Genomic DNA, 23,680 nt, shown 5'->3' on the forward strand with positions numbered 1-23,680 from the left:
TTGCATGAGGCTCTATGTTTAATCCCTAGCACAAACAGGCATGTGTGGGTAGAGGGAGGACCCAGAGTAATAATACAGCAAGTAGGGCAAGTGCCTTGCATGTGTACAAGCTGGGTTTGATTCCTGGCATTTCCATATGGTCTCCTGAACCTATCAGAAGTGATCCCTAAGCACAGAGCCAGGAGTAAGTCCTGAGAACTGCCAGGTGTAGCCCCCCAAAAAAGAGGGGGGATCCTAATTTAACGTCAGGACTAACAAGAAGAAGGCAAGTAGACCTGCACAGTAAGACGCCAGAAGAGCCCCTGACCTAGCCTGGGACAGCTGCTGTCTCTACCCCACTCCAGTTAATAAAGTAATGGGCCCCTAGGGAAAGAGGCACTTAGCACTGACAATGAGGCTAATTAACAGATGGCAATTCATACCAGAAGACGTGACTCAAAGGAGAGAGGAAGGAAGGGAATACAGGTAAGGCAACATCACCTCTCCCCAAGTCATCATCCCTCCCCACAATTCTCCAGAAAGACTTCCTAAACCTTTGTCTATATGCAGAACTGGAAAGATAGAACAGAGGGCAGGGCATTTACCCCAGTCAACCTGGTTTTGTTCCCCTAAGCTCTACCAGGAATGATCTTTGAATGTAGAGTCAGGAAAGTGTGATCCAGAAACAAATAAAAACTAAAACTTGGTTCTGGAGAGATAGCATGGAGGTAAGGCATTTGCCTTGCATGCAGAAGGATGGTAGTTCGAATTCCGGCATCCCATATGGTCTCCTAAGCATGCTAGGAGTAACCCCTGAGCACTGCCGATGTGGCCCAAAAACAAACAAACAAACAAACAAGAATACCCCCAAAACAAACAAAAAACCCCTAAAACTTGTGCCATAATAGTCCTGCAATTAGTTATGGGACTGGAGAAAGACTTAGGAAATTAAGGGTAAAAACTAGAGTATCTGCTAAACCTTTTGTTCTCTAAATGCAAAATACTTTATATATGTGTGTGTATATATATATATATATATATACATACATATATATGTATATATATACATATATATACATATATATATATATATATATATATATATATATATGCAGGGTCCAGAAACCCCCCAGGGGGGACCCGGCCAGCAGGAATTAGCTGGGAAGGCTTCTCAGACGACTGCACTCCTATTTTGCTGAGTAGAAGAACAACCACACTGTAAAAAATCTGAGAGAGGTTAATAATAAAGACCCAAGGCAGCGTCTCACTGTTCAAGGGTGTCTTTATTGGCTACAGTTCCTTCTTAAATAGTGAAGGAGAAGGGGGCAGTACAAAGGTGATGTCAGTCATACTTTTGGCGCGAAGGCTCATAAGGAAGTGGGCAGTGGGCTAGGGGCTGGATGACCTTTAAGCTATACTGAACGTGCTGTTTCAATGGAAACTTCTAGTGTCCTTCTAGCTGCATTCCTAATTGCTTGACTATCAGGAAATGGTGCAATATGTGCTTGCCTAAGTGATCTTGAACAGACAATATAGCATATACTTATTGATAACAGCCTAAATTACTCCGGAATGTGGTCTTAAGGAATGGGGCCTAGTTTCTGATAACTGGACCAGGCGGTTTTTTCTCTCCTCCGGGCTTATAGCTAAATTAAGTCCTGCAGCTACATTCTTTTCTCTTAGCTCAGAGATTTACAGCAAGACTGCATATTGCTTTTAGGTGAAAAGCTGGGCTATGGCAGAGAGAACAGCAAAATGTCCTCAAACAAGTCAGTCCCCAACATATATATATATATAAAATGAGGCCAGAGCAGTGGCACAGCAGTAAGGTATTTGTCTTGCATGCGCTAACCTAGGACAGACAGCCATTCGATCCCTGGCGTCCCATATGGTCCCCCAAGCCAGGAGTGATTTCTGAGCACATAGCCAGGAGTAACCGCTGAGCATCATTGGGTGTGGCCCATAAAACAACAACAAAAAAGAATATATCATATGTTTTATATATATATATTTTATATATGATAGAACTATGCAACTTAAGAAATGTCATTAGGGGCCAGAGCGGTGGCCCAGCAGTAAGGCATCTGTCTTGCATGCTCGAACTAGCCTAGGACAGACTGCAGTTCGAAACCCTGGTGTCCCATATGGTCACCCAAGCCAGGAGTGATTTCTGAGTGCATAGCCAGGAGTAATCCCTGAGTGTTATCAGGTATAGCCCAAAAACAAAAAAACAAACAAAAAATGTTATTAGAGGCCAGAGAGATAGCACAATGGTAAGGCGTTTGTTTTGCACGCAGCTAACCCAGGATGGACCTGGGTTCGAGTCCCAGCATAGGATTCCCCAAGCCTGCCAGGAGAGATTTCTGATCACAGAGCCAGGAGTAACCCCTGAGCACCATCAGGTGTGAATCCCCCTCCCCGCACAAAGAAAAGAAATGTCATTAGGGCTGGAGCTTTAGTACAGCACAGCACAGCACAGCACGTAGGGCATTTGCCTTGCATGTGGCAGACCTGGGTTCAACCCCCAGCAGACCGTATAGTTCCTGAGTCTGCCAGGAGCGATTCCTGCGGGCAGAACCAGGGCAGAACCATTAAGTGTGGCCCAAAAGCTCCCCCCAAAAAAGTCATCATGGGGCCAGGTTAAATGTTTGCTGTGGGGGTTGGAGAAATAGCACAGCGGTAGGGTGTTTGCCTTGCATGTGGCTGACTCAGGATGGGCCCAAGTTTGATTCCTGGCATCCCAGGTGGTCCCCCAACCCTGGAGCAGATTTCTGAGCACAGAGCCCAGAGTAATCCAAGTGCCAATGGGGGGGCCAAACAAACAAACAAATGTTTGCTGTGTACACAGTCAACCCAGGTTTAACTACTAGCACTACATATGGTTCCCCTGATCCCCTTCAGGAATCTCTGAGCAGAGTCATCAGTAAAGCCCCAAGTATCAGTAGGTATACCCCCTTCCCAAATAAATCAAGAATTAAAAAGTGAAAGTAGTGGGGACAAAGAGATAGCATGGAGGTAGGGCATTTGCCTTGCATGCAGAATGGTGGTTCGAATCCCGCCATCCCATATGTGCTAAGAACATCCCATACGGTGCTAAGAATAGAATCTGGGTGAGCTGCATGCAAGGAAAGAAGCCTTAACCCCTGAATGATCTCACAGACCTCTCTAGTAACATTTTTCCCTTCCCTGCTCCCAAAGAAATACTACTTCCACTTTTTTTTTGTTTTGTTTTGTTTTTTTGGGTCACACCCGGTAACACTCAGGGCTTGTTCCTGGCTATGTGCTCAGAAATTACTCCTGGCTTTGGAGATCATATAGGGGGATAGAACTGCGTCCATCCTAGGCTAGCACGGGCAAGGCCTTACTGCCTGTGCCAACCGTCCGGCCCCAAGATAAATATCTTAAAGGGCTTGGACCCTAGGCTCCTTCATGCAAAACATGTGCTTCAGTCCTTTATTATCCCAGCCCTCATGCCCATATCCTTAACCACTTTCAAAGGGGCTTACTTGGCCCTTCCTTCAGTAGTCTCTGGACCTCCCTCACCAGCAGCTCAATATCAGAGCCACAGATTTCTGGCTATCATGGTTTAGCCTTTTGTGGCACTGGGTGATCACTTTCTCCTCCTTGCAGCTGGAGAATAGAGCTAGATAGATAGCAGAGTCTAGATAGTGTGGAGAGGTGAATGAACATGGCACTATGCACAGGTGGGAGGACTCAGCTCAATAGAAGAGACAAAGGCCTTTGCTATGTTTTTATCTATAAAACATTTGTTGAACTGATACAAAGTTAGTGTCTGTTAGCAGGTTTTTGAGGAGAATTAGTGTGCACAGCCCCCCATTTCCTCTCCCCCACTGTAGGGTCTGAAGACGAAACTGGCAACAGCCTTCTCTCCACCCTGGCAGCAACAGGCTGGGAGAGACACATGGGTAGGGAGGGGAATCTCAGAGCAGAAGAGGAAGGAAGAACTGGAAAAGAAGGGAGAGCTGTTCCATTCAGAGCAGAGCTCTCTCCTTGTGAAACAGAGATTTAGTCCAGATGTCCTGGCAGCAGCGATGCCTCTCTGTAGCAGTGGTTTGAATTAGGAAGCAAGGAAGAGAAACATCTCTGGGACCCTTTTGCCTCCAAGACCAAGGTTGGGACTGTCCTTTTTGGCTACTTCTTGAGAACAGGTCCTTGGTGACTTCTCCAGGCTTCTTCAAGGCTGGCTGCCTCCTAGGTCTCAGAGAGCACTGCCCTCAGTCCTCAGGCTTATGAAGCAGGGAGCCAGGCGCTGTGAAGCCCAGCAGCTAGAGAATTGGAGCCAGCACTATGTCCACACTTCCAGAGGCATCACACCCTCTTTACTCCCCAGGGGAGGCAGCAAAGACTCATCCTCCAGGAACTTGAGAGGGAAGTGAACCAGATGGCCCTTGACATGACTGAGCTCAGACTGTGCCAAGGAAGGGCTGACTGTGGCTAGGGGCTCCACAGCTACATATTCCCGGAGAACCCGGAGGGAGCGTGTGGCATTGGATGGTAGGCAACGAAAGATCTGTGGAGTGAGAGGAGAGAGGGGGCAGAGAAAACAATAAGGGTTTCAGGGATAGTCTCTTAAAAGTCCAAACCTAACTGGACTGAACATCCCTACTTCCTTTCCCTCCCCTTAATGCCCTGACTCACTGAATCCACTGAGATTCTTCCCCTATCTCCACCAGAGTCTAGTAGACCATCATATCTGGTTGAGAACAAGAGAATCTAAAATCCCTCCCAGGTCAGATCAACTCAAAGCTCACCTGCTCATAGATATTAGCATTATTCTCAGCTGTGTCTTGCCACAATTGGAAAAAGTCATCACAGATGGGGTCTCGAAGATCCAAGTTGGGTTGGGCATCTGCCCCTAGAATCACACTGCAGGAGAAAGAAATCCATGCAGGGGAAAGTTAAAATCATTAGAAAACTAATATAAAAATTATGTGTGCCTCCCCAGGTCATTCAAAGACTATTAAATATTAGTTATTATTATTAAATATAATATTAAATAGCATATAATATTAAGTAGTAAAACAGAATAATAAAGTAGTGGGTGTGGTTTAGTGGCAAAGTGTGAGGCCCTGGGTTCAATCCTGGAACACACACACACTTCTGGAGGAGCCCAGTTTTGCAAGCATAAGGCCAAGAGTTTGATTTCTGGCACTGCTACATGGCAAGGTTGATCCTGGCAGCACTGCCATTGAGGATTCCTAGCACCACAAGCTTTATTATTGCTGGTGTACTGCGAAGTATGTGAAGCAAACTAATGTGAAAGGGACAGAGAAAGAGTATGGAGTTTAATGTCTAGCCTGTACCAAAGCACAATACCTCTACTTGGGCTGAAATCATGCTCAGTTTCTACCCTTACAGCCAGTCCACCTTACTGTGAGCCTTTGGGAGTCTGTTCACCCCTTCTCACCCCGTCTAGTTAAATCCCTGACATCACATATTATTTCTGAGTCAAGAGTAATCCCTGAGCAGCAGTAAATGTACCCTCCCACCAAAAAAAAAAATTATTTGGCAATATTGTTTTTGGTGACCACATCTGGCAGTGCTCAGGCATTGTTACTTCTGGCTCTGCTCAGAAATCATTCCTGGCAGGCTTTGGTGAACATGTATGATGTCAAGGATCGAAATAGGGCTGAGGATCAAACTTGGGTTGGCCAAGTGCAAGGCACACACCATAACTAGTATGCTATCGCTTTGGCCCCTATTTTGTAATATTTTAAAAAATATTTCTTGGGCTGGAGAGATAGCATGGAGGTAGGGCATTTGCTTTGCATGCAGAAGGATGGTGGTTCGAATCCCGGCATCCTATATGGTCCCCCGAGCCTGCCAGGAGTGATTTCTGAGCATAGAGCCGGGAGTAACTCCTGCGCGCTGCCGGGTGTGACCCAAAAACCAAAAAAAAAATTTTTTTTTCTTATATTTTGGTGCCAGAGCGGTGGTGCGGAATGGTAAGGCATCTGCCTTGTCGGCGCTAGCCTAGAACAGACTGTGGTTTGATTCCCTGGAGTCCCATATGTTCCCCCAAGCCAGGAGCGATTTCTGAACTCATAGCCAGGAGTAACCCCTGTGTGCCACCGAGTGTGGCCCAAAAAAACAAACCAAAACAAAACAAAATCTTACATTTTACATCTTTTATATCCATACTTTTTTGTTACTTTGCATGGAATTAGTCTATACACTGAGAAATCAAATATATCTCTAAGCCCTTGATTCTCAACATTGTTGTTTTGCTTTTTTTTAATTTTAATTTGGGCCACACCTGGCAGTTCTCAGGGGTCACTGCTGGTGAGCTCAGGGGAACCATATGGGATGCTGGGGATGAACCTGAACCCCAGCCAGCTTCATGCAAGGAAAACACCCTACATGTTATATTACTTTGGCTTTTCGACCTTGTTTTGATTGTGGTCCCTTCCAACCTTCTTTTCTTTCTGTAGCCCTTTATCCTATGAATTAGCCACCTAATCTTGTGCTATAGCCTCCAATTACACTTTTCTTTTTAGGTCACACCCAGCAGCGCTCAGGGATTACTCCTGACTCTACGCTCAGAAATCGCTCCTGGCAGGCTCAGGGCACCATATGGGATGCCAGGATTCGAATCACCGTCCTTCTGCTTGCAAGGCAAATGCCCTACCACCATGCTATCTCTCCGGCCCCAATTATTTTGACCTGTGATCCCCTTGAAATATTCTGTGATATTTCAGGATATTCAGGACCCACAGGAGGTCATATGTCCCATGGTTGAAAAGGAATCTCAGGTCACTCTGACAAAACCCTTTTTCCATCTGCCCTCCTCCATTCTAGCTCTACCTGAAACAGTGCTTCCGCAAACTCAAGGCAAATCTGCCCGCCTGATACTCCACACCATCCATGAGGGATGGCTCCATTTCTGTGTCCTCAATCAGCACGGCCAGCTCACTATCGCGCTTCCCCAGCAAGCTCCGGTCATTGATGTTTGCAGAGCCTGCAGTGGGTGTGGAACACATATGTCTGTCTGGGTCATGGGTGCTCTCATCCCATCACTTCTGCTAAAATCCCAGTCTTGGGGCAACATACTTTCTTTGATATTCACTTCCCCCCTGCCCTTTCTGCCATGGGTCTTCAGCTGCAGGCTCAGTCTGCATTCCACTCATTCTATTTCTCTTAATTTTTCCCATACCCCATCCTCCTCCTCTCACTTCTGAGGCCCAGATCTTGCACTGACCAATAATGACTGTCCGGTCATCTGCAATCAGCATCTTGCTGTGAATATAGATGAGCTCAGAGACTGGGTGTCCAGCCAGCTCTCCATGTGTGCGAAGCCCACAGATGGACATATAGTCTCGCCATGCTGTCCCCACTGTACATAACAGATGTGGAAGAAAGAATTAGGGGTGGAGTCCTCCTACCCACTTATACTCTGTCAACCTCTTCACTTCATAAACCCTGTGAAGCCCAGTTGCTATTGTTCTCCCTGAAGGAAAGATGCCCTGTGTTCTCAGGGCAAGAGCCCCTGTGGCATGCAAGAATGACAGACTCCTTCCCTCCAACCCCAGGTCTGCAACCCCTTAATTCCCTCTTCTTAGAGGTCAGGTCTTAAACTCCCAGGCCCCGTGACACTCACTGGCTGCTTTGAGGCGATGTAGGATTGAATATTCCCCACGACATAATGTTCTAAAAAAAAAGAGTAAGAGAGGCTAGTGCTGGTGGAAGGGAGGAAGAGAGGGATGAAAAAAAGGAGGCAAAACTCAAACTTCTGAGAGAAAAGAATCAGAATAATGAGGAAGGGGCACCATGGAATGGGGCCAATAACTGGAGTCTGTATGCAGGATGAGAACTCACCTGTAAGTATAGTGCAAAATGGCCTGGATGGAATTGCCACCACCAGTAGAGATGTCCCCCTCAAAACCAGGGAGCAGGGGCAAAAGCACATAGACTCGGAAGCACTGGCCCTGTCTGAGGAGGAGCTAGGTGAGAGGTGTGACCTGCTCTGGAGCATAACCCCTCTGGTTGGGCTCAAAGCATGCCCATATTTCCACCCTCTGGCCAGTCCAACTTACTTGTGGGCCTTGAGGATTCTGTCCACAATTTCATCGCCCACCTTGTTCAGAACTGTTCGCCCATCTGAGCAGCTAATGAAGAACTGATTCTGGAATAGGAACCCAAAGCAGCCATCAATAGCTAGGCCCCAGCCTCTGCTTTTAGTTCTCTACTGTCAACCCCCTACAGGAACCAGGTTCTAGGCTCTGGTCTCAGCTTCTGCTCTCTTCCAGCCTCCAATGATCCCACTAACATCTGAAGTCCTCCTCCATGTACAGTCCCTATATACTCCTCTCTGGCCCCAACATCACCAGACCTCAATGTAGAGGAAGTGCTGGCTCTCCCTGATGGTATGCAAGTAAGCATTGAGGATGGAGTTTTCCAGAGTGCCCGCTGACCAGCGGTCCACTGACCGTAAGACCTAGAAGGAAGGCAAATATGATGTACTTAACCCAGGGAGCAGTAGATCCTGACTTAGGTCAGGGGAGTAGGCCAGGGCATTCTGTTGAAGGTGAAGGGGAAACAACCAGATGGAAACCAAAAGCCTTACCTGTACAGTGGCACACTGCCCACCTGGGAGCGTGAAAGGGAGATGATGTGCAGTGCTGATGGACTTGGGCAACATGTACGGGTATGCAGATGACTTGTACTTGGCCTTGGTAGTCTGAGGTGAGGGAAGGCAGTCAGTAGGAGGTGATGACTACCCTTGGCTCTTTCCAATCTTCAACCCACTCTAGGAGAGAGTGAGTACCTTTGTGAAGTTCCAGCGCTGGATGAAGTGCCGGGCAAGGTCGCGGGCAGAGGGTCCATGCACTACCACTCCAACATCTCGCCATGGCATCCGGGGCATGGTCTCCCTGTCAATAAAATCTGAGGGTCCCGGGGATATCAGGAGAGAGGTCAGGGATGACCTGCTGGGGATACATGGGGCATGAAAAAGGAGAAGGAAACCTCCATCATCCCATTCTGTCTCAGCCCAGTTTATGTCCCTGCTCCCAGATTTTGGGATTTGGAGAAGGGGGTCTCTCACCTTCAAAAGGACGATCCAGTTGCACCCAGTCCTTAGTGATAAGATTGCTATAGTCCTTGCCCAGCCAGAAGCACTGGTTATTAGAGAGATCCAGGGAAGATACAGGGTCTGAGCAGGAGGTGGGAGACTGTATGGAGAACACACATAAACCAGGGGCAGAGAGGTCAAATGGGGGTCTTATAAAGCTAGGGTCTGGGCCCGGAGAGATAGCACAGCGGCATTTGCCTTGCAAGCAGCCGATCCAGGACCAAAGGTGGTTGGTTCGAATCCCGGTGTCCCATATGGTCCCCCGTGCCTGCCAGGAGCTATTTCTGAGCAGACAGCCAGGAGTAACCCCTAAGCACCGCCGGGTGTGACCCAAAAACCAAAAAACAAACAAACAAAAAAACTAGGGTCAAAGAGAAAACAAATTCTGAAAGAGTGTGACAGTGAGACAAACATATGGACAAGAATGAAAAGGAGGGGGGAGGAGGAGTCTGAGAGATAGCACAGTAAAAGAAACATACAAACAAACTCAAACAAGCAAAAAGAATAAAACAGAGGGGAGGGAGAGATAATACAGTGAACAAGGCACATGCCTTGCATGCGACTGACCTGGATTTGATCCCAAGCACTCTTCAGCCCACCTGAAGGGTGTAATCCCTGAGCATAGTGGCTGGAGTAATATAATAGCACAGCAAGTAGAGCATTTGCCTGACATGCAGCTAACTGAGTTTGATCGCATATGGTCTCCAGTAGGAGTGATCTCTGAGTATAGAGTCAGGAATAAATAACCCTTAAGCACTGCTGGGTATGGCTTCCTCAACTCCAGAATAAAAAAAAAAGTAAGCTTGAAATTTAATCATAAATAACTTTGTAATTTCATAGTGATGGCATTTTAAAAATATGTATACTATAGATTAAAAAATAAAAGAATGAAAACGGAAGAGAGAATGTTCAGGTCTCCCTCTAAAACTTTTTTTTTGTTTTGGGGCACACCCTGTGATGCTCAAGGGTTACTCCTGGCTATGTGCTCAGAAATTGCTCCTGGCTTGGGAGACCATATGGGATGCTGGGGGATCAAACCACATCTGTCAGAGTCTGTCAGAGGCTAGCAAGTGCAAGGCAGCTGCCTTACCACTTGCGCCACCGTTCAGGTCCCTAAAACTTTTTTTTGTTTGTTTGTTTTTGGGCCACACCGATGATGCACAGGGGTTGTTCCTGGCTTGGGGGACCATCTGGGATGCCGGGGGACCTGGGTCTAGCTACGTGCAAGGCAAACACCCTACCGCGGCACCACCGCTCTGGCCCCTGAAACAGAATTTGATATTCCATTTTTGTTTTGTTTTGTTTTTGTTTTTTGTGTCACTCGTGGCTCTGCACTCAGAAATCACTCCTGGCAGGCTCGAGGGATCATATGGGATGCCAGCGATCAAACTCCGGTTCGTCCCAGGTTGTCTGTATGCAAGGCAAATACCCTACCGCTGTGCTATCACTCCGGCCCTATCTTTTTGTTTTTTTGGGTCACACCCAGTGGCACTCAGGCTCTGTGCTTAGAAATTGCTCCTGGTGGGCCGGGCGGTGGCGCAAGAGGTAAGGTGCCTGCCTTTCCTGCGCTAGCCTTGGACGGACCACAGTTCGATCCCCCGGCGTCCATATGGTCCCCCCAGCCAGGAGCAACTTCTGAGCGCATAGCCAGGAATAACCCCTGAGCGTTACCGGGTGTGGCCCAAAAACCAAAAAAAAAAAAAAGAAATTTCTCCTGGCAGGCTCAGAGGACCAAGGGATGCAGAGGATCAAATCCAGAACTCTGAACTTGGGTTGGTTCTAAAACTGCCGCATGCAGGGCAAACATCCTGCTCACTGTGCTATTGCTCTGGCCCCATTCTTTATTTCTTTTTTTTTTTTTTTTTTTTTGGTTTTTGGGCCACACCCGGCAGTGCTCAGGGTTTACTCCTGGCTGTCTGCTCAGAAATAGCTCCTGGCAGGCACGGGGGACCATATGGGACACCGGGATTCGAACCAACCACCTTTGGTCCTGGATCGGCTGCTTGCAAGGCAAACGGCCGCTGTGCTATCTCTCCGGGCCCTTTATTTCTTATCCTTCCCCCCTTCCTCAGTATCTCCAAATAAAATCTGTTTTTACTTCACTATTCTCCTGAAATTCTTTCCTATTAGGGAAGGCGATGGACCCAAAAAACCTGGGCAAGATCTAAGACTAACTTTGTTTTCCTTGCCAGAGCAAGGCCCACATGAAAGATCTCCTCAGCAACTTCCCTAGGTGACAGAGGCAGAGAAAGAGAAAGCAGTAGATTCCTTGCTTGCTCAGGGCTACCACCTCTCTCCTCCCTACTTCGTATAAGTCACCCCAGGACCTCCACCAACATTAATTCATCTTCATGATGAATTCACAGAGGGTTCAAAAAGTGTGAGGATAAGAAGCACTTGGAATGATTGTAAGGGAAAGGCAAGGTTGAGAAAGGCTGTAGACCTAGGTGAGCTGAGTTTGGGGTGTTCAGGAAGGTCACAGAAAATTACCTGTGGGGAAACTGATTCAGAAGACTTCCCAAGATCAGTCAGTCGGTAGTGCAGGTCATCCCAGCGGCCATAGGCAAGGTCCAGCCCACCTAAGAAGGCCACTATTTGGTCTACCACTAGGAGCTTTTCATGATGGGCCCATAGTGTCACATAGTCTGGGTGACGCATCACCTAGAGCAGATATGGAGGAGTTCATGAGGGTGAGCTTTGGTGAGCAAAAATGGGAGGCACATTGGTAATGAAAAAATACAGTAAGAGCTATTCAAGGAGAGGAAGAGATTTGAGGGAATTTGGGGGTGTAGCAAGGATAGCTGTAGTGGTGGGGGGGGTCTGAAGGCTGAATCACCTTTATGTTGGGGTGCAGCATCATCAGGGTCCTTTTGCTGTAGCCACTATTGATGCCCAAGGCCAACTCCACTTCTTTAAACAGCAGTATAGATATACGGACACCCTCCTCCTAGTGTTGAGTGAGGAAATCAGATCTTAATGCCTTTTCCCATGCTCAGAATTCCTGTGTCCTTCCATTCTGCCTGAAGATCCTCAGCGCTGACACTACACCCTGTTTTGATGCTCACAGCAAAACTAGATTGAATGTCATCTATCTGCTCATCCACTCATCCATCAACACCTAAGTTTCATTACTAACCATCCACCTTCCAGGCTAATTATTCATTACACTATCAAATATTATCCATCTATCCCTTCCAAAAGACCTGACTTTCCAATCTCACATCTTTCCACCTTTATGCTTTTCCATTATCTATGTATTTTTACTCCTTTCCATCAATACTATGTGTCCAAATATGGCAGATATTCTCCCTAGTTGTAGAACTCATGAAATTAATCAGAGATATGTATATTCACAAGTAACACAATAAAGTACCAGGGGCCCTGGAAGAAAGTTTCTATCAGGTGGGTGAGAAGTTTGGAGAGGGAGGTTCCAGTTCATAAAGCAAAGGAGTGGGGTCAGGAGGATGCAATGTCTGTCAGACATTGAGTGAGATGAACATGATTTCTCCTCCTGAAGTTTCATAATCCTTGTATTCCCCTCACTGCATTCTAACCTACACTAAGGCACCCATCACACTTTCCTTCCACTGATCACTCTCACCGCCTTCTTTTTGAGCATAATGTCCAGTCTCCAGTCATCTGAATGGGCTGGACGCTTCAGGTATACCTCAGGACTCAACCTGGGATTCAGAGCAAGGAGTAAGAAGCAAGCTAAAACCCAAACCATCAGCCAAGCCTCCCCTTTTACTGCCTCTTCTGACCCATAGGCTGATCTACATAGGAACTATTTTGTCCCTTCTTCCCTAAGATTTTCCCCAGAAAGCTCCCCAACTCACTCACCACCAATCTGTGATGAAAATCTCCTCTTGAGCTCGAAGGATGGCATCTGCCACTGCAGCAAAATAGCCTGCCCCATTCACAAACCTGGGAGGGGAGGCCAAGCCAAGGATATCAGGGAAGTCAGAAGACAGAAAGCTCTGGAGAGTGAAGACCAGATGATAATCATGGATCAGAGATGAGAGCAGGGTCATAGAATGATTAGAAGGTCAGAAAGTATCAGATAGGGAGCCCAAATTTAAAGTGCTTGCTTTGCACAAGGCCAACCAGTTAGATCTCCAAGCCCTAGCAGAAGTGATTCCTGAGTCCAGGGCCATGGATAAGTCCTGAGAAGTCAAGTATGACCCAATCCACAACCCAAAACAAATGATAAAATAATTATATATTAGATATATCAAAGAGGAATAAATTAACCAGTATGAGCTTGAAACTAGATCTAGAGTGACAGCACAGTGGGGAGGTGCTTGCCTTGTACAGATGACCTGGGTTCAATTTCGAGCATAGCATATTGTTTCCTGAGCCCTGGCAGAAGTGATCCCTGAATGCAGATCCAGGAATTAAGCTCTAAGCACTGCTAAGTGTGGACTCTGCCCCCCATTTAATAAAAAACATTTAGAGGCTAGAGAGATGAAACGGTCAGTAATGCACTTGCTTGCATGCAGCATCCCCAAGTACAGCCAGGAACCAAACCCACCCAAAAGACTTTATATGAAAATGATTAAAATATTAGGAGAATATCTTTTACATAAAAAATTCTGACAAATCAGTAAGATACCTAAGTCAACTGAATAATGGACAAAAAGTAATTGGAAAGATATTTAATAGTAAACAAGGCAACTGTATCAAAACAAAATAGCATTTTTTAAATGCATAAAAGCGAGGGTTAGAGCCATAATATAGCAGGTAGGGTGCTTGCCTTGCACACAGCCAACTGGGTTCAATCCTCATCACCCATCTGTTCTCCTGAGCCTGCCAGTAATTATTCCTAAGTACAGAGCCAGGACTAAGTCCTGAATGCTGTTGGTATGGCCTAAATCCCAAAAAATAATTTCCGTAGAGTGGAAAAAATTAGAATCATTTTAGTATCATTATTAGCATATTTGGGTCTATAGTGATAGTTTAGTTGGGAAGGCACTTGCCTTGCACACAGCCTGGCCCAGATCAATTCCCAGCATACCATATGCTCCCCTAAGCCCACCCGGAGTAACTCCTACACACTCCAAGATGTCACTCCAAAAGCAAAAACAAAAATCTAAAACATTGTTAGCAGATGGGAGAGTGTATATTTTCATGTTATGGAAGTAGATGTCAGTATCTATCAAAATATCAAAAATACATATACCCTTTGATATCATTAAATGCACACAGTATTCTCTTTCTTTTTTTTTTTTTTTTGGTTTTTGGGCCACACCCGGTAACGCTCAGGGGTTACTCCTGGCTATGCGCTCAGAAGTCGCTCCTGGCTTGGGGGACCATATGGGACGCCGGGGGATCGAACCGCGGTCCGTCTCCTAGGCTAGCGCAGGTAAGGCAGGCACCTTACCTCCAGCGCCACCGCCCGTCCCCCAGTATTCTCTTTCTAAGAATAGTCATATCAAATACATTGGTCATAAAATTTGTTTGTTTGGGATTTTGGACAATACCCAGCTGAATTCAGGATTTATTCCTAGCTCTGTTCTCAGGGATGTCTCCTTGAAGGCATAAAGGGCTATATTCAGTGCTGAGGATAGAACCAGGGTTGATTGATAACTTCTTACCAGTTATACTGGTTGTACAATATCTCCGGCCCTGCTCAGGTAAAGACTATTTGTTGTAGCATTGTTTATAAGAGTAAAACTAGGGCCCGGAGAGATAGCACAATGGTGTTTACCTTGCAAGCAGCCGATCCAGGACCTAAGGTGGTTGGTTCAAATCCCGGTGTCCCATATGGTCCCCCGTGCCTGCCAGGAGCTATTTCTGAGCAGACAGCCAGGAGTAACCCCTGAGCACCGCCGGGTGTGGCCCAAAAACCAAAAAAAAAAAAAAAAAAAAAAAAAAAAAAAAGAGTAAAACTATCTAATCTCTAACATGTATTTGGGGGAAGGGAAGGGAGAAGTCACAGGTGAGAGCTATTTTATTTATAGTAAACAAAGTAGTATAAGTGCATATGAAAATATGTATGAAAGAACAGGGAGATCACTCAATGGACTAGGACACAGGCTTTGTATGCCAGAGGTCTGAGTTCAATATCCAGCACAGCACGGTCCCTAAGCACCTCTAGAAGCTATCCCCAGCACTGAGTCAGAATTAGCCCCCGAGTGCTATCAAGTGTGGCCCCAAAATTAAAATAAATTTTTCAAGTAGGATGAAGAGATAGCATAGAGGTTAAGGCAACTTGCCTTACAGGCAGCTGACCCCAGTTCCATCCCTTGCATTGCATATGGTTCCTTGAGCAGTACCAGGGTGATTCCTAAGCCTAAAGTCAGGGGTAGCCCCTGAGCACTGCTGAGTGTGACCAAAGGGGGAAAAAAACCCTCAAAATAAAAATAAATAAATAAATAAATAAATAAATAAATAAATAAATAAAAAAGGACCAGATAGTATAACAGTTAAAGAGCTTGCCTTGGGCCTGGAGAGATAGCACAGTGGTGTTTGCCTTGCAAGCAGCCGATCCAGGACCAAAGGTGGTTGGTTCGAATCCCGGTGTCCCATATGGTCCCCTGTGCCTGCCAGGAAGCTATTTCTGAGCAGACAGCCAGGAGTAACCCCTGAGCACCGCCGGGTGTGGCCCAAAAACCAAAAAAAAAAAAAAAGAGCTTGCCTTGTACAGCCAACCCAGGGTTCGATCCCTGATACCACATATGGTCGGTCTCCTAAGCACAGAGCCAGGAGTAAGCCCAAAGCACTCCTGGCTGTGGGCTCCCAAAAATTAAAATTAGTAAGAAATTAATTATATAAATATGCAGAAAAATATCTGGGAGGATAAATATCAAACTATTGCCAGGGGGTTTTGAAGAGATAGTATAGAGGGTAGAACACTTGTCTTGCAATAGCTGACCTGAGTTTGATCACTAGTATCACATATGTTCTCCCAGATCCCTGCCAGGAGTGATCCCTGAGCACAGAGCCAGAAATAAGCCCTAAGCACTGCTAGAGAGAGAAATGGGATTGTGGGAGGGAATGTAGGGAAATGACAGACTGGGCTGAAGAGCTCTTCAGTTAACTTTTTATTTAATGCATTTTTTTCCTCTTAAAAAACTAACAGTCTAATAAGGTGATTAAAACCTGAGGTTTGGGGCCGGGTAGGTGGCGCTGGAGGTAAGGTGTCTGCCTTGCAAGCGCTAGCCAAGGAAGGACCGCGGTTCGATCCCCCGGCGTCCCATATGGTTCCCCCAAGCCAGGGGCGATTTCTGAGCACATAGCCAGGAGTAACCCCTGAGCATCAAACGGGTGTGGCCCAAAAACCAAAAAAAAAAAAAAAAAAAAAAAAAAAAAAAAAAAAAAAAAAAAAAAACCTGAGGTTTGGGGGCCGGAAAGATAGCATGGAGTTAGGGTATTTGCCTTGCATGCAGAAGGACATTTGGTTCCCCGAGCCTGCCAGGAGCGATTTCTGAGCGTAGAGCCAGGATTAACTCCTGAGTGCTGCTGGGTGTGACCCAAAAACAAACAAAAAACAACCAACCAACCAAACAAAAACCCTGAGGTTTGGAGATGAGGCTCAGTGGGAATGTGCACCCTTTCTAGCTGAGGGGCTGTTATGAGAAAAGGGAGAAAACAGGCATGGTCCAGACAACTTAGACTAGAATCCAAGTTCCATTGTTTGCAAGGTGTGTAGCTTTGGGCAATTTATCTAACTTGTCCCTGCCTCAGTTTTCTTATCTGTTAAATGGAGCTAGACCAGCAGTATCTCAGTTAGATGCAATAAAGAAATCTCAAGTTAACAATGCTGAGAAGAATTTTGGACACCTAGTAAGTACCTCAAAGTGTAATAAGCTGTTAATAGTCTTATGCTTCAAACAAAATCTCAGGGGCTAATGTCAAAAGACAGCAAAAAGGGTATTTATTTGCCTTGCATGAAGCCCATCCCACCTGAGTTTGATCTTCGGCATTCCAAGCACCACCAAGAGTACTTCCCAGTGCAGAGCCAGGAGTAACACTGAGTTTTTCCAGGTGTGTCCCCCAAAACAAACAAAAATACCTCAACATCCCCTCCAAGAAAAAATTTCCCTTCCAAGACTCCCCTCAGTATGAAAAAGTTCAACTGGCTCAGCTTAGCACTAGGGCACTAATAGGCTCTGCTAACTCCTGGCTCCTCCTCACACTGCAGAGAGATCAGTTCCAGGAGGTTCCCAAACTCTCTAGGCTATTTTCTTTCTTTTCTTTTTTTTTTTTGTTTGTTTGTTTTTGGGTCATACCCAGCAGTGCTCAGGGGTTACTCCTGGCTCTATGCTCAGAAATCGCCCTTGGCAGGCTCAAGGGACCATATGGGATACCGGGATTTGAACCGCTGACCTTCGGCATGCAAGGCAAACGCTTTACTGCCATGCTATCTTGCTGGCCTCTCTCTAGTTATGCCTCCATCATTTTCTTTATTTTGTTATATTGAACCTCAGGTAACTAGCTGCCTTCTGAAAGTTAGATCTCATCTTCACTTTCTGGGAACATTACTCTTCCTTTGAATCTGATCCAATTATTTACAACCATAGTTTTGTGACTAAATGTCTGCTGGACTGTGTCTCACTTAAGTCACTAAGTGTGGCACTAGTAGGTACTTGGAAAATATTTATTAAATGAATAAATCAAAGATTTGATATCATAAAAAACTGAGAGGGTCTATATGGTAAAACAAGTTATGGCAGGTCAGATAAGTCAGGGTCAATGGACTTAACTGATTTTGGGGATTAGAAATTTTAGTGGAGCATCAGAGAGATGGGGGAGGCGATTTAAGAAGTCAAAGAAAGAGGGTTAACCGAGATCAAAAAGATTTAGAAGAGAGCAGAATTAAGGATTCTTCCAAAACACCAAGTGAGTCAAGTTCACAGACAAGTTCAGAAGGGATGTGAGTGTCTTACCATCGAGCCAGGGTTCTAGGCCGGGGTGGGGCATAGCTGTCATGCCGGTGAAACTGTAAGAAATCTTTGCCAGGGCCCTGAGCCAGCTCAGTGATCTCCTGACCCCACCACAGTGCCTGTCGGTAGCTGCTGCATTTGAGAATAAGGGATCTGGACAGAACAATGAGAATGAAGACAATCCTCAACCCCCAGAACTCTGACCTTGCATAGAAATCTCTCCTACGTTAGCTGTCACTTCTTTCCTACTTCCTCCCTTAGCCCCAAATGCCATAGTGACTCCATAGGAACTATAGGCAGAGCACATATCTGTTTTTGTCAGTTTCTGGCACTTAGGTTTGTTAGTGAATACATGATAAAAGGAGCAGCATTTTTTCCCTAACATCAAGAATCTATCCCCCTTGGGGCCAGAGTAGTGCAGGGGTACTTGTCTTGTATGCTGCCAACCTTGGTTTGATCCCCAAGGATTGCCAGTCATGATTCCTAAGCACAGAGCCAGGAGTAGCCTTTAAACACTTCCAGGTGTGGCTTTAAACCACCTTTTAAAATGGTTCAAGATGGGACCAGTGGGCCCGGAGAGATAGCACAGCGGCGTTTGCCTTGCAAACAGCCAATCCAGGACCAAAGGTGGTTGGTTCGAATCCCGGTGTCCCATATGGTCCCCCGTGCCTGCCAGGAGCTATTTCTGAGCAGACAGCCAGGAGTAACCCCTGAGCACCGCCGGGTGTGGCCCAAAAACCAAAAAAAAAAAAAAAAGATGGGACCAGAGTGATAGCACAGCGAAAGGGCATTTGCCTTGTACTCGGCCAACCCAGGACAGACCCTGGTTTGATTCCCGGCATCCCATATGGTCCCCTGAGCTTGCCAGGAGCTATTTCTGATACACCCAGAAGTAACCCCTGAGAATCTCTGGGTAGGGCCCACCCCCCCCCCCAAAAAAAATGGTTCAAGCTTATATTAAACACTCTCTGAGGCCAGGTTCTAAAAGTAATCCCAAATGTCTGATTCCAGATCCTGGCCAGACTCAGACTCAGTGGATTATGTCTTCCTTTCTGCCAATGACTTCTTTTATTCAACTTTCTTTAGAGCTCTTGGTTAGCTATACCAGGAGGCTATACCTGTGAGAGGTGTCGATCCGGACCCCATACCGTGCCTCTGTGTTCTTTTTTCCAACCTGTACCTCGAAACCAGGGTCAAAGAGCTGAACAAATGAGATGACACCTGTCTCGAGGCACATGTACAGCAGAAAGGAATCCTTCACCACCAACCACCTGGAACAGAAGGACTCTGTCTGATCCTTCCTGTGAGATCTCCTTCCTCATCCCCACCCATCACCCTACTGCTCGATGTTATATGTTACCTCTTGGACCAGCGATAACAAACTTGGTCTCGGCCACAGCAGGTGAAGCCAGGAACACGGTGGCCGCCTGAGCGCTTCCGGATCACTCCCTCCCTGGGGAGAAAAATCAGAAAAAGATGCTAGATAAGGAATCCATCCCCACATCCAATCTGTACTGCCTTTCCCATTTCAGGCAGCAAGAGCCCGATGTCTGCAAATAACCAGGTGAAGAGTGTCAGACACTCACAGTCCTTTGCAGCCAAGATCTGGGATAAAGGACAGCTGACTGACTTCCAAGAACTCTGTCTGTAGAGGAGATAAAGGTTCAGCGGAAGAGGCCTGTTTTTCAACCCCTTGAACTAGACTGACTCAGACAGAGGTCAGTCTTGTGGGGGTATGCTTACCCTCTTATCTCTGTAAACCTTACCATGGCATGGTAGTTTCGGTAGAAAGACATGGTCAAGAGGTGGTTGAGGTAATTTTCCAGGTATTTCTGAAGTAGGGATGGAAGAAAACAGATGAAACCAGAGTCATTTGCCCACCTTCCCAGAACCCTGGTGTCTGCACAAACCTGCTTGCTGGATGTGTGCCTAGAGGAGCCCTCAGGACTTGTTCGGGGGAGAGATGGTATCTCTGTGTTGGGTGCATCTTGATCTGGAGAATAGGGGATGGCAAAGCTGTGGAAGGGACAGGGTGAGGACCAAGTAAGAGCCAGAGGCTGGGTCTTTGGGTTCCTGGAGCACTGGAAATGCAGGCTTCAACTTAGGAAGGAGATCTATGCTGGCAGCATGACAGCCCTCTTCCCTTACAGCACAGCAGGTAAGGCATTTGCCTTGGATGCAGCCAACCCAGGCTCAATTCTCAGTACACCTCTGAGCACCACCAGGAGTAATCACTGAGAGCAGAGCCAGAAGTAACCTTGAGTACTACCTGATGCACCCACCCCCCCATGATTCCCTTAAAAAAGAGGAGAGTAGGAAAAAGTACATAGAGTGAAATTCTGTTGGATCCCTGGCACCACATGAACTCCAAGGACTGCTGGGTATGGCTCAAAGATCAAATTCCCTCCCAAATAGAGGGGAGGCTGCTAAGGTTACACTGAGCATAAGCAGAAAAGGTTTAAGGGTTCCAGGAAACTAAATTGAGCTCTTGGTCAGAGTTTGGAGAAAGGTGCTAGGGAGAAAAGGAAAAGGAAATGATAGAGGCTAAGCTGGTGGCAGCCCACACTGCTGCAGGGTGAGGGGCACCTGCCTTCCATAGGAAGAGCCTGGTGGCCCTCACCGAGCCAAAGGGAGTAGACTCATCAAGAGTTTGTGTCTCAGAAGATCCCGATGCAGTTCCTGGAAGTGGCGAAATTTCTTCTTGGTTGTCCAGGTAAAGTCACCATGAGTCAATTGGACAGAATACAGAGTGCATGTTCCCACCTGGAAGAAGGCAGAAAGGAATGAATGAATGAATGAACCCTGTTGGGTTCCAGGTCCCCTTCCTGAACCCTTCCAGCTAGGTCACCTTGGATCCACTCGTGTATCTTTCGGTGCCCACCACCTGGGCTGTGACAGGGACTCCAGGGGCAAACACCATAGGGTGTGTTTTCAGAGGCTGAATGTTGTAGATGGCCAGAAAGGGGTGCATCCGGTCAGCTAGAAGGAAAGAAAAGTGGAAATACGCAGCTCCCAGGACATCTGACCCCCTCATTACTTCTGAGGGCGACCCTCCCTGGGTACCTGGGTCCTCTCCCTCCTTCAGAGTGTCCACCTCATCGGGTTCCATCTGTAACTGGCTGGAGTCCAGGTCGTCGTCCCCAGAAGAGAAGAGGCTCTCGGAGGTGGCCGTCATCCTAGGAATGTGGGGCACCCTCAGAGAGGAGGATCTGCCTCGAGAAGCGCCTTAGTTCACCCCATCCCATGTTCCTTGTCTCCCACACTCCTCAGGCTCCGGGTCCCATCTGACCTGCCTCCCCTCCCTTCAACTAGGAGGCCAGCCCGCCTCCTCCTCCTCCAAACTGGGTCGCAGCTTACAACCTGTCCCGTCACCGGGCGCCTTAACCAGAGCGCCGAGGACAGCTCGGAGGCCTGAGTGGCCTCGAAGTGGGCCCGGCAGGAGCCCGAAGAGGAGCCCGGGGGCGTTGCCGGGGCCCAGAGGCACCCCGACTCAGGCCGGCCCAGCGGTCGGGAAAGGGGTCCAGGCTGGGACGAGGAAGTGGGCCGCTTCCCGCCGGGCCGGGACACCCGAAATCTGGGCAGGCGGCCTGGCTGAGCCGTCCCCGCCCCATTTCCACCCCGGAACCTTCGGGCGACCCTCGCAGCCCCTCACCCGGCGGCCGGAGCGGGCGGGCGGCGCGGGCTCTTCGCAGCAGCTGGCGCCGGGCGGAGGGAGCGGGAGCCGGAGCCGGAGCCGGAGCCGACACCCCAGCGGGCCGGGCGGGCCTGGCCGGCGGGCGGAGCGGATGTTCGGGGCCTGCCCGGGGGTGGGACACGGCTCCCGTCCGCCCTGTCCCGCCCCCGCCGTCCACGGTCGCCTTGGCGCGGCTCTGGGCTACGGGCCGGCCGGTCTGTCTGTCTGTCTGTCTGTCTGCCTGCCTGCCTGCCTGCCTGCCTGCCTGTCGTCTGCCCGTGTCGCCCGGTGGGTCCGAGAGTGCCCGGCCAAGGCCATGTGGGCGCTCGACGCCCGCCTTGCTCTTTCCTTAGCTCAGCGATCGCCCGCAGCCCAGAGGAGCTTCCTCTGCGGGGACTCGCTGCCAGACCCTTGCTGGACCTTGCTGAGAACCAGGCTGGGCCGAGCCTGCTTGGGCCTGGCCAATGGAAGGGACGAGCGGTGGCCCAAGAAGTCAATGTAGGCCCCAAAACGGTTTCCCCATTCAGTCACCATTTTGCTCACTTGCTGGAACCTGTTCTCTGCGACTTTACTGTAGAGAAACAGGAAAAACTAAACTCTAGGTTGGCTTTTTTTTTTTTTTTTTTTTAGCGCCACACCCACGGTGTGACAGATTCCTCAAAGGGATCATGAGACAGTGTAGGGGGGGCTGGAACCCTCAACCTCTGCATTCAAAGGGTGTTCATCATGAGCTCTCTCTCTCTTCTGTCCAAACTGTAAGTTCGAAAAGACAAAACATTTTACTTCCCGCCTCCCCCCCCCATTGGCCACACCCTGCAGTGCTGGGAACTATTGCAATGCCGGGAACTATTTCCTGCCGTGCTCCAGGTCATGCAATGCCTGGGATCCAATCTATGACGTCTGCATGAAAAAGCATAGCCCCTTAAGCTATCTTCTGGCCCAAAATATTTCACTTTTAAAAGATAAAGTAGAGTTTTTTACCTCTTGATGGGGAGCATATGGGTCACTCCTGGCTGTGCTCAGGAATAATCCTTGCTTTCTACTAGCATTCAAGGGACCATATCACACTCCTGAATCTTGGAACCCATCTATGAAAACAGCACTAGCAATCGGACTTCTATCAGGGAAGGCACTACTGCTGCCTGCCATCAACATACTTCAGAGTTCATATGATAATCTGACGACTTGGTTAACAGCAACAACCGGCTTTCAGGGCAGGAGTCTCTGCACTGCCACCTAATGGTGAGATGAAACCAGAAGACGCTCTGCATCACCCTGACTTTGACATAGGATCTCTACAGAAACCAGGATCTCTAACTACAGAAACCTGACAGCAACGACCGTGATTGTGAAGAGCAATTACTGGGACGACAGAGAGAGACTTTGGGGGTTGGACAACCTAGTATGCCTGGAGCCTAGATTTGGTCTTATGCCAGAATACTTCATGGAAAAGGTCTCCCATGGGGGCCGGAGAAATAGCATGGAGGTAAGGCGTTTGCTTTGCATGCAAAAGGTCGGTGGTTCGAATCCCGGCATCCCATATGGTCCCCTGAGCGTGACAGGAGTGATTTCTGAGTATAGAGCCAGGAGTAACCCCTGAGCACTGCCGTGTGTAACCCAAAAAAAAAAAGGTCTCCCTGTTTTTAGGCCAAAGGTTTTTCCTTTCTATTTTCCCCATATTTTGCTGTACCTATGCAAACAACAAATGCCACACACACACACACACACACACACACACACACACACACACACCTTTTCTTTGTATTTTTTAAATGTCATCTTTAAAAAACAAAATAAACTTCAGGGTAGGAGAGATAGCACAGCGGTAGGGCATTTGCCTTGCACGCAGCCTATCCAGGATGGATGGTGGTTCGAATCCCGCCATCCCATATGGTCCCCTGTGTCTGCTGGGGGCAATTTCTGAGCACAGAGCCAGGAGTAACCCCTGAATGCCAACAGGTATGATCCCCCCCCAAAAAAAAGCTTACTAAACCTTCTGCTATTGTATTAATGACTTTATTGGAGAGACAATAATTTTCACAAAAAAAACCC

The 23,680-nt window shown here is 47.6% G+C and overlaps 1 protein-coding gene across 1 annotated transcript; it reads right to left on the minus strand.

Moving 5' to 3' along the window:
* Nucleotides 1-3,716: 3,716 nt before the first annotated feature.
* On the minus strand, nt 3,717-21,712 carry PLD2 (phospholipase D2). The gene is made up of 25 exons (XM_049775991.1): nt 21,608-21,712; nt 21,019-21,131; nt 20,804-20,934; nt 20,576-20,718; nt 19,866-19,971; nt 19,722-19,787; nt 19,542-19,600; nt 19,316-19,408; nt 19,074-19,226; nt 17,959-18,108; nt 12,911-12,994; nt 12,672-12,750; nt 11,907-12,017; nt 11,561-11,731; nt 9,044-9,170; nt 8,765-8,883; nt 8,564-8,677; nt 8,330-8,434; nt 8,034-8,122; nt 7,816-7,929; nt 7,598-7,647; nt 7,199-7,333; nt 6,805-6,958; nt 4,752-4,866; nt 3,717-4,510 (listed from the first exon to the last, which is right to left on the minus strand). Exons 2-25 carry the CDS (start codon nt 21,128-21,130, stop codon nt 4,286-4,288), a joined length of 2,805 nt encoding a protein of 934 aa, XP_049631948.1. The 5' UTR covers nt 21,131; nt 21,608-21,712; the 3' UTR covers nt 3,717-4,285.
* Nucleotides 21,713-23,680: the final 1,968 nt, after the last annotated feature.

This window comes from Suncus etruscus, chromosome 1 (assembly GCF_024139225.1).
Source record: "Suncus etruscus isolate mSunEtr1 chromosome 1, mSunEtr1.pri.cur, whole genome shotgun sequence".
Classification (NCBI taxonomy): Eukaryota; Metazoa; Chordata; class Mammalia; order Eulipotyphla; family Soricidae; genus Suncus; species Suncus etruscus.